This window comes from Oreochromis aureus, linkage group 23 (assembly GCF_013358895.1).
Source record: "Oreochromis aureus strain Israel breed Guangdong linkage group 23, ZZ_aureus, whole genome shotgun sequence".
In the NCBI taxonomy this organism is placed as follows: domain Eukaryota; kingdom Metazoa; phylum Chordata; class Actinopteri; order Cichliformes; family Cichlidae; genus Oreochromis; species Oreochromis aureus.
Window position 1 is genome coordinate 11,636,904 of NC_052963.1, and position 16,174 is coordinate 11,653,077.

At 44.4% G+C, this 16,174-nt stretch overlaps 1 protein-coding gene across 1 annotated transcript in view; it reads left to right on the forward strand.

Annotated features, from left to right (window-relative positions):
• Window positions 1-16,174, forward strand: part of pard3ba (par-3 family cell polarity regulator beta a) — a 196,539-nt gene that overhangs the window by 64,821 nt on the left and 115,544 nt on the right. Inside the window, exons 8-10 of the mRNA XM_031738444.2 lie at window positions 5,465-5,976; window positions 8,901-9,040; window positions 10,206-10,334. Of these exons, the coding sequence (XP_031594304.1) occupies window positions 5,465-5,976; window positions 8,901-9,040; window positions 10,206-10,334 (781 nt within the window). The remainder of the gene's footprint in view (window positions 1-5,464; window positions 5,977-8,900; window positions 9,041-10,205; window positions 10,335-16,174) is intronic.

Below are 16,174 nucleotides of genomic sequence, written 5' to 3' on the forward strand. Positions count from 1 at the left end.
TAAAAGACGACCCTAGCGGGCTTGTATCCATCCCCCTCAGCGTGTCAGAACTGTTCTGGTCGCATGAGGATGTTTAATGTCATGGCTGAGCTTTTAACAGACATGGGAAATGGAGAGAAGCAAGGTTGAAATGGTTTGGACATGTGCAGAGGAGGGAGAGTGAATATAGTGAGCAAAGGATGTTAAATATGGAGCTGGTTGGCAGGGAGAAAAGAGGAAGACCACAGAGGAGATTCATGGGTGTAGTGAAGGAGGACACGTAGAGGGGTTGGTGTGACAGGAGGATGCTTGAGGTGAGCTGGAGGCAGATGTTCTGCTGTGGTAATGGGGGGGTCGTCAGATGTTCTCTTTTTGGAGGAAAGAGTTAAAGGATTTGCATCAGCTGCTCCAGAAATGTGTGTTTTTAGCCAGCTTGAAGACGTTGGTTGCATTACTTGCTTAGACGGTGACAATGGTTGCTCACTTTTGTTGATGTTGCTTATCTTTAGCTCTCCTCTGAGAATATCCACAGGGCTAAAGGAGACGTAATTAAACCGTGGACCCAGACTGTGGAAGATCTTAAAAGCTTACTGAACTGAGCAACCCCCCCCCCTTCCCATTTCTTTCCCCTCATCTATGTTTCCCTTTCTTTCTCTATTCTTCTTCTTCCGGACCTGGCTCCTGTGAGTTTTTTTGTTTGCTGTTTGCTTAATCCGTCCTTATGCGCTTTGGTTTTGCTGATTGTATGATTATTTTTTGTTGAAATGGCAAAAATAAGTGTTCCAGGTGATTCCATTTGGCAGAAGATTGTAACCTTGTTGCTAGGAAAAGACGAAAAGATTTGAAAATTATTTGTTAACATCATCCAAATTGGATCTGAGGCGGATCGGCTTAACCTGACACAACCCAAGACATGTGGTGTATATGTGTGCGTGTCAGGGATGTGATGAGGAACTAAAAACGTAAAAGCAAAAAAAAGTGTGTGTGTGTGTGTGTGCTCCCACTCATCCTGTCACCACTATGACGCTGTAGAAATACCTCACCTGTCACTCAGTTTGCTTCCTTTATTAACCAGACAAATCCTTCACATTCTCTGCTCTATCCTATCTCACACCACATCTGCTCTACCGATGGCGTATTTTTTTCTCTCTGTATTATTCGATTCTTTTTTTTTCTCTTGTTTTCAGCGCACACACTTCAAACTCCTGTCCGTGTCCTTTCTGGTTTCTTTTTTCCCCGTCCTATATCTCTTTCTGAATGGGTCAATTTAACTGCATCTCACTCTGTTCTCTGTTTTGTGTGAATGTGGTGCTGATAGTGGTCTGTTAAAGCTGGAATAGGATCCTGCTTCAAGGTCTCACCATCTGATAGGGACCACAGTGTCCCAAGCCAGCTGGAGGAGTCACTGTTGTTAATCCAAACTATAATACAGCCCCTTTAGTGAAGCACAAGCCTCATTCACCCTCTCCTTCTTTGCTTTCCAATTCTGTGTTCTCTTTCTTTCTGTGTTCAGCCTCACTTTTGAGTTCTCTTTTGTTGGTTTACAGGTTTGTAATGTTCCACAAAGCAAAGAGAGAGAGATTAAAGTCGTCATCTTGTTAGGGCCCGAGCACAAAAGTGCGAAGGCCCTATTGTATCTGCTCTGTTTCTTATTATTATTATTATTATTATTATTATTATTATTATTATTATTATTATTATTATTATTATTATTATTATTTCGGCAAATGAATCGGCCTTTTGAGGGCCTAAACATGCTCGAAAACTCATGAAATTTTGCACACGCGTCAGGTCTGGTGAAAATTTACGTATTTTAATGTCCGTAGACATGTCCAGGGAAAATTGGCTCAGTAGCGCCACCTAGAAAAATGAGAAACGCGAGCCCCGAGATGGGTATGACCTACATGTATAAAACTCGAACACATATCTAACGTTCGGAGACGCACATAAAAGTCTATTATGGCCATGTCCTAAACCCAACAGGAAGTCCGCCATTTGGAAGTGAAGGTGACATTTTGGCTCTAATTTTGCCATTTCCATGCCTCGAACTTTTGCGAACTCCTCATTGGAATTTCATTGTACAAGCTTCATATTTGGTCAGTGTCAACTACACACCTGGGCCATGTTAAATTGCGGAGCTTTTGAGTTTTCGAGATACGGTGAGGCCGTGGCGCCACGGCGAATTTCGATGACTCGCCATGAAAATCTTATTGCCTCTCGTTCTGTCATACATTGTCCGACCTTGACCAAAGTGGACACATATGATAAGGCTCCACCCCTGAACATATTTCAACTGCCATATTTGACATCAGGGACAGCGCCACCTAGTGGGAACAGGAAATGTCATGTTTTACACTTTGGGGTACAGTATTGTAATGGGTGACATCTGCAGCCTCAAATTTCTCCAGGAAAGCCTTAAGGAGTTGGTCTTGGGTTACAGAGAAAACTGTGAGTTTTCGCTGAAGGGTGTGACTCAGCAGCATGGCGAACATTGAGGTCTCGCCATGAAGAAACAAATTAGTGTAACTCAATGAAATCCAATGTGATCAGTACCAGATTTTACAGGGATGATGTCAGACCCGCCCTGAACAGATTGATATGCCCATTGTCAGGAATACGTAGAGCGCCACCTAGTGGCACCAGGAAATGTCATGTCTTTCATTTTGTTGTACTGATTTTCACAGGTTCATCGTGGCCACCTCAAAAGCGGTGAATATCACCATCAGTCCCTCTTGATGCTTCAGTGAGAAAATTGTGACTATAAACTGAACGGCGCACCCTGGTGGCAGCGCAGTTCACCATGAAAGATGAAGTGGCTTTTGAGGGGCTTGAAAAGTTTAAAAGTCTTGAAATTTGGCGCACACCTCTAATGTGATGAGGGATTTCTTTTTATATGTTCATTTTCCTTGAACAGCGCAAAATGGCTCCACAGCGCCCCCTACAAAATTTCAAAACAACAGCCCCTGCTCTGTGTTTTATGTATGAGTTTGAAACCTGGCAAGCTTATTGGAGATATCAAGATGTACAAAAAGTCTCTTGGAGCAATATCCCAAATCCAACAGGAAGTCAGCCATTTTGAAATTAATGTGTAAATTTGGCGACATTTTCCCTCTTTTCAGGCCTCATACTTTGACGAACTCCTCCAAGGGATTTCATTAGATTTACGCGATCTCCTGTGTGTGGAATCTAAAGACCTTTGTGATGTTAAATTGCGAAGCTTTTACGTTCAGGGAAACGGGGTGGTCATGGCGGCACGTGGAGTTTCAATCACCGCCAAAAGCAGTAACCTGCTGTCGCTCAAAACACAATGTCCAATCTCTCCCAAAGGTCGCAGGCGTGATGAGACTCGAGCTCGGAAATGTTTGTTATGCCATTTGTCAGTAATGGTTAGAGCGCCACCTAGTGGGACGACTATAATAATGGTTGAATGAGATGAAATTTTAGCTGGTGGTTAAATGCATGAATTCCGTCAATGTGACATCAGATCGGAAGCGCTGGTTTTAGGTGTTGGGCTTGGCTCGACGCGCCGGGGGTGCGAGGGCCCTCATATCGCTGCTTGCAGCTTTAATTATTATTATTATTATTATTATTTCGGCAAATGAATCGGCCTTTTGAGGGCCTAAACATGCTCGAAAACTCATGAAATTTTGCAGACGCGTCAGGTCTGGTGAAAATTTACGTATTTTAATGTCCGTGAGACATGTCCAGGGAAAATTGGCTCAGTAGCGCCACCTAGAAAAATGAGAAACGCGAGCCCCGAGATGGGTATGACCTACATGTATAAAACTCGAACACATATCTAACTTTCGGAGACGCACATAAAAGTATATTATGGCCATGTCCTAAACCCAACAGGAAGTCCGCCATTTGGAAGTGAAGGTGACATTTTGGCTCTAATTTTGCCATTTCCATGCCTCGAACTTTTGCGAACTCCTCATTGGAATTTCATCGTACAAGCTTCATATTTGGTCAGTGTCAACTACACACCTGGGCCATGTTAAATTGCGGAGCTTTTGAGTTTTCGGGTTACTGTGAGGCCGTGGCGCCACGGCGAATTTCGATGACTCGCCATGAAAATCTTATTGCCTCTCGTTCTGTCATACATTGTCCGACCTTGACCAAAGTGGACACATATGATAAGGCTCCACCCCTGAACATATTTCAACTGCCATATTTGACACCAGGGACAGCGCCACCTAGTGGGAACAGGAAATGTCATGTTTTACACTTTGGGGTACAGTATTGTAATGGGTGACATCTGCAGCCTCAAATTTCTCCAGGAAAGCCTTAAGGAGTTGGTCTTGGGTTACAGAGAAAACTGTGAGTTTTCGCTGAAGGGTGTGACCCCAGCAGCATGGCGAACATTGAGGTCTCGCCATGAAGAAACAAATTAGTGTAACTCAATGAAATCCAATGTGATCAGTACCAGATTTTACAGGGATGATGTCAGACCCGCCCTGAACAGATTGATATGCCCATTGTCAGGAATACGTAGAGCGCCACCTAGTGGCACCAGGAAATGTCATGTCTTTCATTTTGTTGTACTGATTTTCACAGGTTCATCGTGGCCACCTCAAAAGCGGTGAATATCACCATCAGTCCCTCTTGATGCTTCAGTGAGAAAATTGTGACTATAAACTGAACGGCGCACCCTGGTGGCAGCGCAGTTCACCATGAAAGATGAAGTGGCTTTTGAGGGGCTTGAAAAGTTTAAAAGTCTTGAAATTTGGCGCACACCTCTAATGTGATGAGGATTTCTTTTTATATGTTCGTTTTCCTTGAACAGCGCAAAATGGCTCCACAGCGCCCCTACAAAATTTCAAAACAACAGCCCCTGCTCTGTGTTTTATGTATGAGTTTGAAACCTGGCAAGCTTATTGGAGATATCAAGATGTACAAAAAGTCTCTTGGAGCAATATCCCAAATCCAACAGGAAGTCAGCCATTTTAAAATCAATGTGTAAATTTGGCGACATTTTCCCTCTTTTCAGGCCTCATACTTTGACGAACTCCTCCAAGGGATTTCATTAGATTTACGCGATCTCCTGTGTGTGGAATCTAAAGACCTTTGTGATGTTAAATTGCGAAGCTTTTTACGTTCAGGGAAACGGGGTGGTCATGGCGGCAGGTGGAGTTTCAATCCCTCGCCAAAAAGCAGTAACCTGCTGTCGCTCAAAAACACAATGTCCAATCTCTCCCAAAGGTCGCAGGCGTGATGAGACTCGAGCTCGGAAATGTTTGTTATGCCATTTGTCAGTAATGGTTAGAGCGCCACCTAGTGGGACGACTATAATAATGGTTGAATGAGATGAAATTTTAGCTGGTGGTTAAATGCATGAATTCCATCAATGTGACATCAGATCGGAAGCGCTGGTTTTAGGTGTTGGGCTTGGCTCGACGCGCCGGGGGTGCGAGGGCCCTCATATCGCTGCTTGCAGCTTTAATTTTTTTTACTTTTCCTAAATTAGCCTTGTCTCCCTCTCTAGGTCCCAGGAAGTGTTCCGCCAAGCTATGGGCTCGCCTTCAGTGCATGTGGAGGTTCTACCTGTAGCCAACAAGTCACGCTATGAGAAAAGCTTCATAGGTCAGCTTTTCACCAGCGACAGCAAAGACTCGTCTACCAAAGGCAGTCCAGTGGTGACGCGCACTACAGCCGACCCCAAGCCAGAACTCAAACCGGAACCCAAACCGGAACTCAAACCGGAACCCAAACCGGAACCTAAAATGAACACCAGGACAGATATGAGGCGACCAAACGCAGACACGAAGACCCCAGAGCCAACTCTGGTAAACTCACTACCAGTGGAGTCTGTTCAGTCTGTGCACGGCTCTTTAGAGAGAGCATCTCCCACTTCCACAGCAAGGGCTGCGAGCTCGTCTCCGACAACTTGGCCCCGCAGTGAGAGCCCGCTGGCCAGTAGGAGTCCTGCTGCGGCCAACATGTCCAACCTCACAGGAAGGAAGGGTGGCAAGAAGATGAAAATTGACTTGAAGAAAGGTAAATTTCTGATATATGTGTTGTATTCACTGATGATCATCATGTAGCATCAAGTGATCAGTCATGGTTAGCGTGACAGAGAGCATGTGTATTAAGTTTTTTTTCTCTCTCTCCCCCATCACCCCCAACTGGTTGCGGCAGATGGCCCCGCCCCTCCCTGAGCCTGGGTCTGAGGTTTCTTCCTGTTAAAAGGGAGTTTTTCCTTCCCGCTGTCGCCAAAGTACAATTTTGTTGGGTTTTTTTTCCTTTACCTGACAATATAAAGCCCTTTGAGGTGTCTGTTGTTGTCAATTATTGCTGTATGCATTGAATTGAATTAAGCTAAGGATGTTATGTTTCTCCAAATCCATGGTGTATAAGCAACTCATTGATTATTTGAATTAGGTCCTTATTGTAAATATCTGATTGAAGTGCAGACTTTCAGCTTTAATTCAAGAGGTTTTATAAATAATTTTGCAGTAACTGTGCAGGAATGATATAAATTTTTAATACACAGCCCCCATTTTCAGAAGCTTCAAATTAGCTGGACATTTAATTGACAAGTAGTTTCATATCCAGGTGAGACCTGTTGTTTTGCTACTTCATGACAAGTGAAGCACGTGTGAATCTGAAGTTGAATTTGTCATTTATAGCTTTCACTCTAATTTTAAATATGAGGCTCAAAGAGATGTCTGTGTATGTGAGGTAGGTCACTTAACACCTGTTATCTTTGGGCTGAAACACCAAAATCAACCAGACAACCGAATCTTAGTTGACTAAATCAGCTGTCTGGTTCATTCTTAGAAAGGACGAATACGTCAGTTCAGCAACACTGAAATGGTGAAAAAAAAAAAAAAAATCATCATCTAACCAAGTCAAGACTAAGAAAACGTATCGTTGTCGAGGTCTACACTCAACTGATGCCTTCATGAATGGGAATAAAGAGGTTTTACAACCAGATTAGACTTTGCCCAAAAATTTGTGCTGTGTATAAAAAATGGTGCTGCGGGTTCAACAAAGTTGACAGCTACAGCGATTCAGCAATCCCTCCGTTTCTCTGCTCCTCACTGATGTTGAGCTGTTGCACTTCATGCGACTTGAAGTTTTCTTATCTTAAAATGGCCTTTCCACACCTCTGTTAGCAACCTAATGAGTCAATCAGCAGTAGCAGCAAAGTTGAGAGGTAACACCCCATTTTGTATTGTGGATTCAGAGCCATTGGACCCCTGTGAAAGACTCTGACTCAGTGTTTTTGTTCAGGATTTCTCAGACTCTGCTACATTGATACTATTCATTATTTGTGAGGCCTCCATCTTTACAAGTGCAGTACAAAAATACTGGAGTTTTCCCATTTATTTTGCCATTGCATTCTCCTTTTAAGGACTCTTGAGTGCTCGTGCTCTTTTTTTTTTAAGCTTTTATTCTCCAGATTTGTTAAAGTCAAAGCGGCTCACTTAGCCCTGGATGTTGTTCTCCCCAGTGACACAACTGATTGATTTTTATCACATTCAGACTCCAATAAAAATTGCCGTCCACTGTGGTTAGCTTTAATATTTCACTATGAAGATATTTTTCATTTTTCCAATTCCTCGATAATGACACAGAGCTGTCTAGTTGTTACGCCCTTAGGTTTAAACCTAGACTGACTCAGTCTGGCATCCCAGGCACCTCATCTCTTATCCCTCAGTGCTGAGTGTTGATAGCATAGGAATGGGTTCTTATGACCATGAATAGGGTCTGTTCTAGTAACCTGTAGTGTTACGGGGCAGTGAAAAGATAGCTGTAATTGGGCTACATGCACACACACATGCACGTGTGGTATCCAGAAAAAAAGGCAAGACATCCAGATGAAAGGATAGAAGAAATTGGGCCTCACACTTTCCAGCTCAAAGCCCATTCACGACTGTTTTATTGTTAGTTTCTTCGTTTTTCCATCACACTTTTCTTCCCCATTTCTCTTCACCCTCTTTTTGTTAGATTTTTTTTTTCCTTCCCTGTCTTCCCCGTCTATCCCTTTCACCTGATGCAAGATCAGAGCAGAGGATATTATGGGGTTTCTGACACCCTCTCCCTCGGCAACAGGCTTCTTCTTTCCGTGATTGACAGGCGGTGAGGTTTAGGTGCGCTAATGTAGGGCAGGCAGAGGCTTAGCTCAGAGACCAGATAGCATCGCTCACCGCCTTTAGTATGCCACGGCAGCTTTGCTCTCCACACACACACACACACACACACACACACACACACACACACACACACACACACACACACACACACACAGAGTGTGGCACATTTCACTCATGGCTTGGGGCTTGTGAGGCCGTGAAAAAGGGAGAGGGCGGAGGCTGTGGGGGATGATGGTTCATGCATGTGTGTGTGGGCTCAGAAAACACACACACACTTGTAAATGAATACACACAAAGTAAATGTAGGCTCAAAAGCACAAGGAAAATCTTTGTGGAAATCACATCGCAACCCCTGGGGAGAAAGCTAGAGAAGGGAATAATATCTCTCTGGTTTTTCCTTCTTCGTCACTCCTTTTTTTTTTCTCCACCTCCACCTTCGTTCCATCTTCTCCCTCTACCTCCCTTCATCAGCCACCGTTCGGCCTGCTCACACGTGAAATTAAAGACAGAGTCTGTCTAATCCGGCTAGGAGAGAAGCCTGCTCCCGGGGGCTCGGAGGCTGAGCCAGGCAACTAACCCCCATAGGGAAACAGGCACTTAAACAGTAGTTAATGGGGAGAAGATGCAGACTGCAGACAGAGTTCTGGAGAGGAAGAGAGGGGGGAAAACTTGGAGAAGGAGAAAAGTGAAAGACTGGGATGATGAGAGGAAAATTCAATTAAAATGAAATTAAAAAGTCATAAAATTTGTAATTAAGTCTCATTTTCAGGAGCAGAGACATCCCCCGTGCACAGTGTGACTCATGTTGCCTTGTTCCCACAGGCTCTGAGGGTCTGGGTTTCACCGTGGTAACAAGGGATTCGTCCGTCCAAGGGCCGGGGCCCATCTTGGTGAAGAGCATTTTGTCGCGGGGTGCAGCAGTGAAGGATGGACGCCTACAGCCAGGAGACCGCATCCTGGAGGTAAAACACAGGTTTTTATGAAGATCATCCAATGTGTGTGAAGTAGAGACACTGTCGTTATTAGCAGGAAGTTTAACTCTCTCTGGATCACACGGTGTGCGACGTGTACTCAGGGTGAGCCTGCTCTCACCTGTGGAAAACACAGGCCACCAGTGGTGGACCTGCTAATTCTGGTATCTTATGGCAAATGCCAGTTTCCGGGCAGTGAGCGAAGGGCCCATTAGGATATTTGGTCCCTGATACTGATTGTTTGGTCAGACACATTCACACCAGCGTCCTGCTGGAGGTCATTTTGTAGCTCTAGCAGTGCTCGTCCTGTTCCTCCTTACACAAAGGAGCAGATACTGGCCCTGATGATGGGTTAAAGGTCTTCCACGGCCCCGTCCAGCTTTCCTAGAGTAACTGTTTGGCTCCTGGAATCTCTGTCTCCTGTGCTGGGAGAAACAGCAAGCCTCCAGGCAATGGCACATATTGATGCACCATCCTGGAGGAGTTGGTATACCTGTGTAACTTCTGCCAAATGCAAAACAAGGTAAAAAAAAAAAAAAACAGTCAGAAAAGATGAAGAGGGAAAAATGTCAGTGACCTCCACCTGTAAAACCATTCCTTTTTTAGCGGTTGTGCCATTGTTGTCCCTTTAGTGCACCTGCTGTTAGTTTCATTAACACCAAAGCAGCTGAAACTGATGAACAGACCCCACCTGCTACTTAACTGACCAGATCAATATCCCACAAGTTTAACTGACTTGATGCTTTTAATGTTTTTGAGCAGTGTTTACTTTTAATTAGAGCATATTTTTTTACATTTCACTTGCATTTAATCCTGCATTTCTGATAACCAAACACTTGTTTTATCATGCAGCTAGTTTTTATGATTTATAGCAAATTATTTTGTGGACCCCATGGCTGTGTGTCACAGATGCCATTTTGAGAACCCCTAAGCTAGACCGATTTAGCCAAGCTATCGCAGAGAAACACAAGAACATATGTTTTATTTTCATTTTGGAGAACCAGCCCACACACAGAAGCATCTCCATCTGATCCTCTGTTACTTTCATTCGATACGTGTTAGTGGAGCACTGCCAGTGGATAATACACTAAGCTTTAATCTACTCCTGTTTGTGTGTTTGCTTTTTTTTTCCCCTCTCGTGTGTGTTTGTGTGTAGGTAAACGGAGTAGACATGACAGGCCGTAGCCAGGAGGAGCTGGTGGCCATGCTGCGCAGCACCAAGCAGGGAGAGAGCGTGTCTCTGGTGGTGGCTCGGCAGGAGGACATGTTCCTGCCTAGGGAACTGGTAAGAGAGCGTGAATACGCAAAAACGCAGCATCCACACAACGTCCCTTCACTCTTCTTTGTTGATCACTTGCTTTCTCTGGTGGTCTCTGCTTCATCCTACATGGTGACATTTTCCCTTTCTTTTCCTTTCAAAGGAGCAAATCCTCTTCATCTTGATTTTTTTTGCACCACAGACACACAAACGCACCCGGAGCACGAGCTCTGGGCTTCCTGTACCTCTCTGGTTTGTTGACACAGTGATGCCAGAGGAAGTCACACACACGCTCAGACACACAAGCCACAGCGGGGCCCCAGAGGAAACACGCCAGTGTGTCCGTGCTTGTCGGCACGCCCCGGGTGTTAAGTGACCGTTTACCTGTTGCGGCCGGCGGGGTCAGAAGCCGGCACAATGTGACCGAGCCTCACAAGGGACGTCTTATCAATAAACACACACAGAAAGCCAGCTGGCCCCTTGAGAGTCACTCGCTCTGCGTAAATGATGTTTTCGCCTGTTCTCTCCTTTCTGTCCTCTGGTTTTTCTGATTATTCCCTTCCCATTACTTCAAAGCACTGTGAGAAAGACACGCGGGGGCTTTGTAGTGACTGATGCATATTCACACCTAGGCGAGCTGCGCACACATACACTCCCGAACACCTAGACCTTGATAAAAAACTCGCGCTCTGTCACGCGCACACACGCGCGCCGAACACATCACACATCTTTAAACAGCTAAGTTGCTGCTTCCGAAAATAGTTTGCCCTCATTAATGGCCCAGCAGTCTTGGCATAACAAGTGCACTTTGAAGAGACTCTACAGTCTTCATCTAACACTTGCTTGTATTTGTGCATTAGAGAGAGACTTAAAGAGTTGGGGGTAGGGGGGGAGGGAGAGGGAGAGCTCTCACTCCTGTATCTGTCGAGGCTGTTGAAGTTGCTGGTGCCCCGTGAGATCTGGCCCTTATCTCCAGCACAGTCCTCCACCTCAAAGACATTTTGATGTCCCCTAAGCACACACACACACACACTTAGAGATAGACTCACAAAGACACTGCACACAGCCTCTCCAGTGGTTCTATTGATTGACTTTAGATGTAGAGACACCTCCCCACTAAAAACAAAAAACATAAATACGCAGATGTGCAGAGAAAAAGTTTGCAGTTAAAAGCATGCAAATGAGCAAAAACACACTTAAACACACAATGCTACAGGACACACCTCCCACCTTCCTGCGCTCTCCTTAATGATACTGGATGTTTCCTCATGCTCGTACTGAATTATTGTGGAATTTCGTGCTGGTGGTCGGATATCAAGAAGATGCAGACACATTAAATGTGCCCGTCTGCCTCTTCCATCCTAAGGATGTGTTTGAGTGCCTGCCCGACTAGTGATTATTTCTCCATGCTTTAGAGGCTCTAACGTCTTGTAGAAAGCGTTCTTATGCATCCACACAGCATAAATTCGTGTCTGTAGTTCAGTACAGTGGTTTTACATTCAGCAGCTGCTGAGGTTAATTAGCCGAGTCCATCGACCAGCATCATATTGCTGCTGCAGGTAATTCGTCTGCATTATGAGCTTTTGTATCTATCAAAGCCCATTTTGCTCTTGAGCAGAAACATTTTTGTTCAGCTGAAAATGCCCATCTCTACATTTATCTGTCTGTCTGCTCGGTTCAAGGATCACTTAAGGAAACCCTGTTTGCGTGCGCTTGGTCGATGATGCGATGTTATGCAAAACCTGAAAACAGGTTAAGGACTTTTTGTTGTTTGTGCTGGATTTTGCATAGATGCGGCATGGCAAACACTCGAGTATCCCTGTCAGAGCTGTACAGTGTTGAAAGGATAGATTAGTGCACAGATAGTGTGTCCTTGTATCCAGAGTCTGACTGAAACTGACACTGAAACAAAAGGTTCAAGGAAGCCATTTTACACTACTTGTAAAGCTCAGATATGTTTATAGTGTAAGAAAAACTGCGTGGCTCCCCTTATGACCCTGTTCTCTCTCAGTGCTTTTATGAAAAGAACCTCTTTGGAGTATGAAAGTATCTTATATCACTGTTACACCCAGTCTGTGCCGTGTTTTTCTCCCAGTAGCCCGATTTCTTCGGAGCTCCCAAAGTTAGTGTCAAATGTCCGGCGTTTGAGCTCAAACTGAGTCTGAAGGAATTTGTATTACAGTGTTTCTTTGTGACCTTCAGCATTCCATTCATTTCATTCACATTAGAAGTCGAAATCATTTGGAGGCCTTACAAAATGTTCATGGTGCACATTTTCAGATTTCTCTTCTCGGATTAGATTTCAGGCAGTTATTTTCTCTTGCGTGGTACAAAGACCACTTCTAGGGGATGAAATCGATGTAAGAGAAGCTCGCTGTATTTACTGTAAATGTAGAAGAGTCTGAGCATTGAGCAACTTAAAACAGGTGAAGTGTTTGCTTCTTTATCACTCTAGAAGTACATCGTAAACAGTGTATTTCCCCCCCAGCTGTAATACCTGCTGCTTTTCATGCCTTTTAGCACTAAAACTAATTCTAACAATATATAGCTACTGGATTGTTTAGGTTTGCTGGTTTGTGCTTACACCTATAGTTGTGCTTGATGGAATATCCTCAGTGTTAGGGTGTAAGTAGTTTAGTAGTGCACAAATCCAGATTCTGAGATAAAGTGATTATCAGTATAGTGGAAAGGTGGGTGTTGTTTCCATCTGCAGCTAATTTAAATTTGGTTTTATGGCTCAGAGTGTCAGTGACAGGTCTAATCAGAAATAGCCTGTAAAAGAGGAGCTGGGGTGGAGGTGGGTTGCAAATTGGCTTGCATGTCACAGCAGGCCTGACCAACTTAGGCCATGTCCACACTAATACGTTTTCCTTTGAAAACGCATCTTTTTCTCTCCGCTTTGGCCTTTTGTCCACACTGAAGCGGCGTTTTTGGTTAAGGAAAACTGAGCTTTTTGAAAACACGCTCCAAAGTGGATAAATTTGAAATTTAGACTGCGAAAACAGGCTTTTGAAAACAATGACGCATTTTAGTCATATGATGCAGTCATGTGACCAATTCAACTAAGGTGGCAGACGGCATTGTACAGCAGTTGTTCTGTTTGCTCTCAATTTTTACAGCCCTATTAGAGATTTATAACAGTTTGTACATGCTCCAGATAAACCTCGACGTTCCTCGACGTTTTGCCTCGACGTGTCAAAGAGCCGGTAAGTAAACAAACGGCAGACGGAAAGGACGCAGGTGGAATAGTCTTATGTTTCACGCATGCACAGTACAGGAACGTAGCGTTTTCAGTGTGGATGGAAACGATAGTGTGGACGCGGAGCGTTTTTAGACGAAAACGTAGTTTTCAAATTTATCCGGATTAGTGTAGATGTAGCCTTAAAGACTGCATCCTACATGCAATTAGTCAGTAGAATGCTTTCAGCTGATGTGTGCTGACATTGAGCTGATCTCAGGCCTCACTGACCTAATGCAGTGCTCACTTTGTGCCAGAACTTCAATGTCTTTGTGAAATTTGGTAGAAAAAGTATTCGTTACTTTCAGGAGGTTGCATGTATGTATAAAAATTAATTAAGTTTAATTGAAACTAAACAAGTAAGGCCTTGACTGAGGTACACGGGGAGGTTAGAGGTCAAACCAGCTGTGGAGCAGCTGATCAGGGTCCAGTGTTTTGCCAAGGGGCACTTCAGCAGAGCAGGCACTGGCTGGCACAGCAAGTTGAACCAAAGGCATGACACTGCAAGTCTAGTTTTTATACTCTCCGTGCGACCGCTGCCAACCCATAAGATTCTCTCCTCCGGTGCTCATATAGTCTGTTTTATCTCCCTTGTACAAGTAAAGTAGACTTTTAGAGGAACTGGCTGAACTGCTGATTGATTAGTTTCAACGGAGGGAGGGGAGTTACTGATGTTTCATGAGCAGCGTGCGGTTCTGTGAAAGCGCTCAGCAGTGCTGGGAGGCATGCTGGTCTCTTTTAGTCAAAAGAATAACAATAAAGCGTGTGAATTAGCCTCCTTATTAGGATACAAAAAAGCCGTCGATTTTCTACCCCATCTCCTGCACCAGCGCACACTCTCTGAGTAATTAAAAAGTGATAACTTCTAATCACAGTTTCATTCCTGTCAGCATTTCTGCATCTCCTCCGCTCGGCGCGCTCATTATTTCACGGGGCCTCGTTTTGTTTCGGGGCGGAGATTAGAGAGTTGCTTTGTAATGTTTTTTCTGTTTTAAGCGGGTTTTTGTCAAGAGCATGATATATATGTGCGCATGAGTGAAAGTGTGTGTTTGGGATGCCAAGGACAGGATGGAGGGGTCACTCTGCACATGGCTGACCCACTCCTGTCAGCTCACAGGAAAAAGGAGGTTGTGAGGAGAAAAATAACTTTGCTGTGTTGCTGTTGTCTCTTTCGTCAACTTGGCCTCTTTGGCTGTCTTCTTTTTATTTGTACACATCCCGTCATTCTTCCTTCTCTTTTTATTTTCCCTGTCTGGAGCTCTTCACGCCGTTCCAGAATTATCCCCCAATCAGTCATTTTTTATTTTCCTTTCTCTTCATTGTGAGGTAAAGGTGTAAAGCGGCGAGGAGGCAAGACATTAAGGCGATTAATTGGCAGCTCCATCGTCGGCGTCAAGCGCGGCGAGATCGCATCTTAATTGAATGTCGCTCTCACCGCTAATCCCCCCGCTTTGAAACCCCCCATTTAGAAATCCTCAGCGACAAAAGGCTCTGTGTGTAATCGCCGTGTGTCACCCCTCCTCCTCCCCTCATCTCCTCTTTGCCTCCCACCCTGGGGTAAGAAAAAGCTCCTTTTTGTCTCCTCATTTGGGTGTTGAAGAGGGTGGCCTCACTCCTGACTAAAAGCTTGTTAAAGATCCATTGCTGAGGGCTAACAGCGGAGGGAAGAGGCAAGGGGTCCCACTCGCCCGGAGGATGCAATTTGCCCCCAAGGAACGGGCATTAGCGGGGATATTAGCGATGTGTGGGAGTGGGTTTGCGTGTTTGGACCACTGCTGAGAATCGCTGGTTGTGTAAATAAATATAAATAAGTGAGTTAGAATAAATAAACATCTTGTTTTAATAACTTCTCAGTGTCTTTTTTTTCTTTCTGTGTCTTCGAGAGCCTGCTGTGCTCTGATGTGTCCACTTTCACCCCGTGTGTTATTGCAGTTAGATCACAGAGGTATTTAAAACCTCCCAGGTTGCCACCTGAGTCTTCTCAAGTGTCTCTCAAGCAGGAAGAAGCAGATTGTCTTTGTAATGCCTCTGGTTTTGAGTAGCAGCACTCTGAAATGCCTTGTTGATAAAAATAAGCCCCGACTGAAAATCTCAAATTATACTCGAGCAGAAAATAGATTCTGTGACTTTTGAAGGTTGGGTTTTGCTCGTTATTCGTATCGTGGAAGTGATTATGAGCACCGAGTTAAAGATGTGTACCGATAAAGCTATCGTTTCATTTTTGAATGTTTTGTGCAGATTGGGGTACCTCTGTAGGCCAGAATGTAAAACGCAGAAATGACCCTGTTTTTGATTTGAAGTCTCCTCTTAACTCAAACACATTTTTACGTGCTGTCATTTGAGTGCAGCGTGATTTATGTGCAGAGTTTGACACCAGCGAGCTGTTCGGCCATCAGAATGAGAAATGTTTCTAACTCACCTTAAAGTTTACTTCATGCAAGAAAATGATGTGACAAGAGTAATGCAGAAACTGGAAATTTCCAGTGCACGTGCACTGAAAACGGAATTTTCCGTGAGATAGGACAAGGAGAGCTCTCGGCCTCACCAGGGAGATGAGGGCAATACTGGGGTAATCCATATTACTCTGAGGAGGGTCTTTAACATTTTTGAACTGCGGTTTCTTTAACCT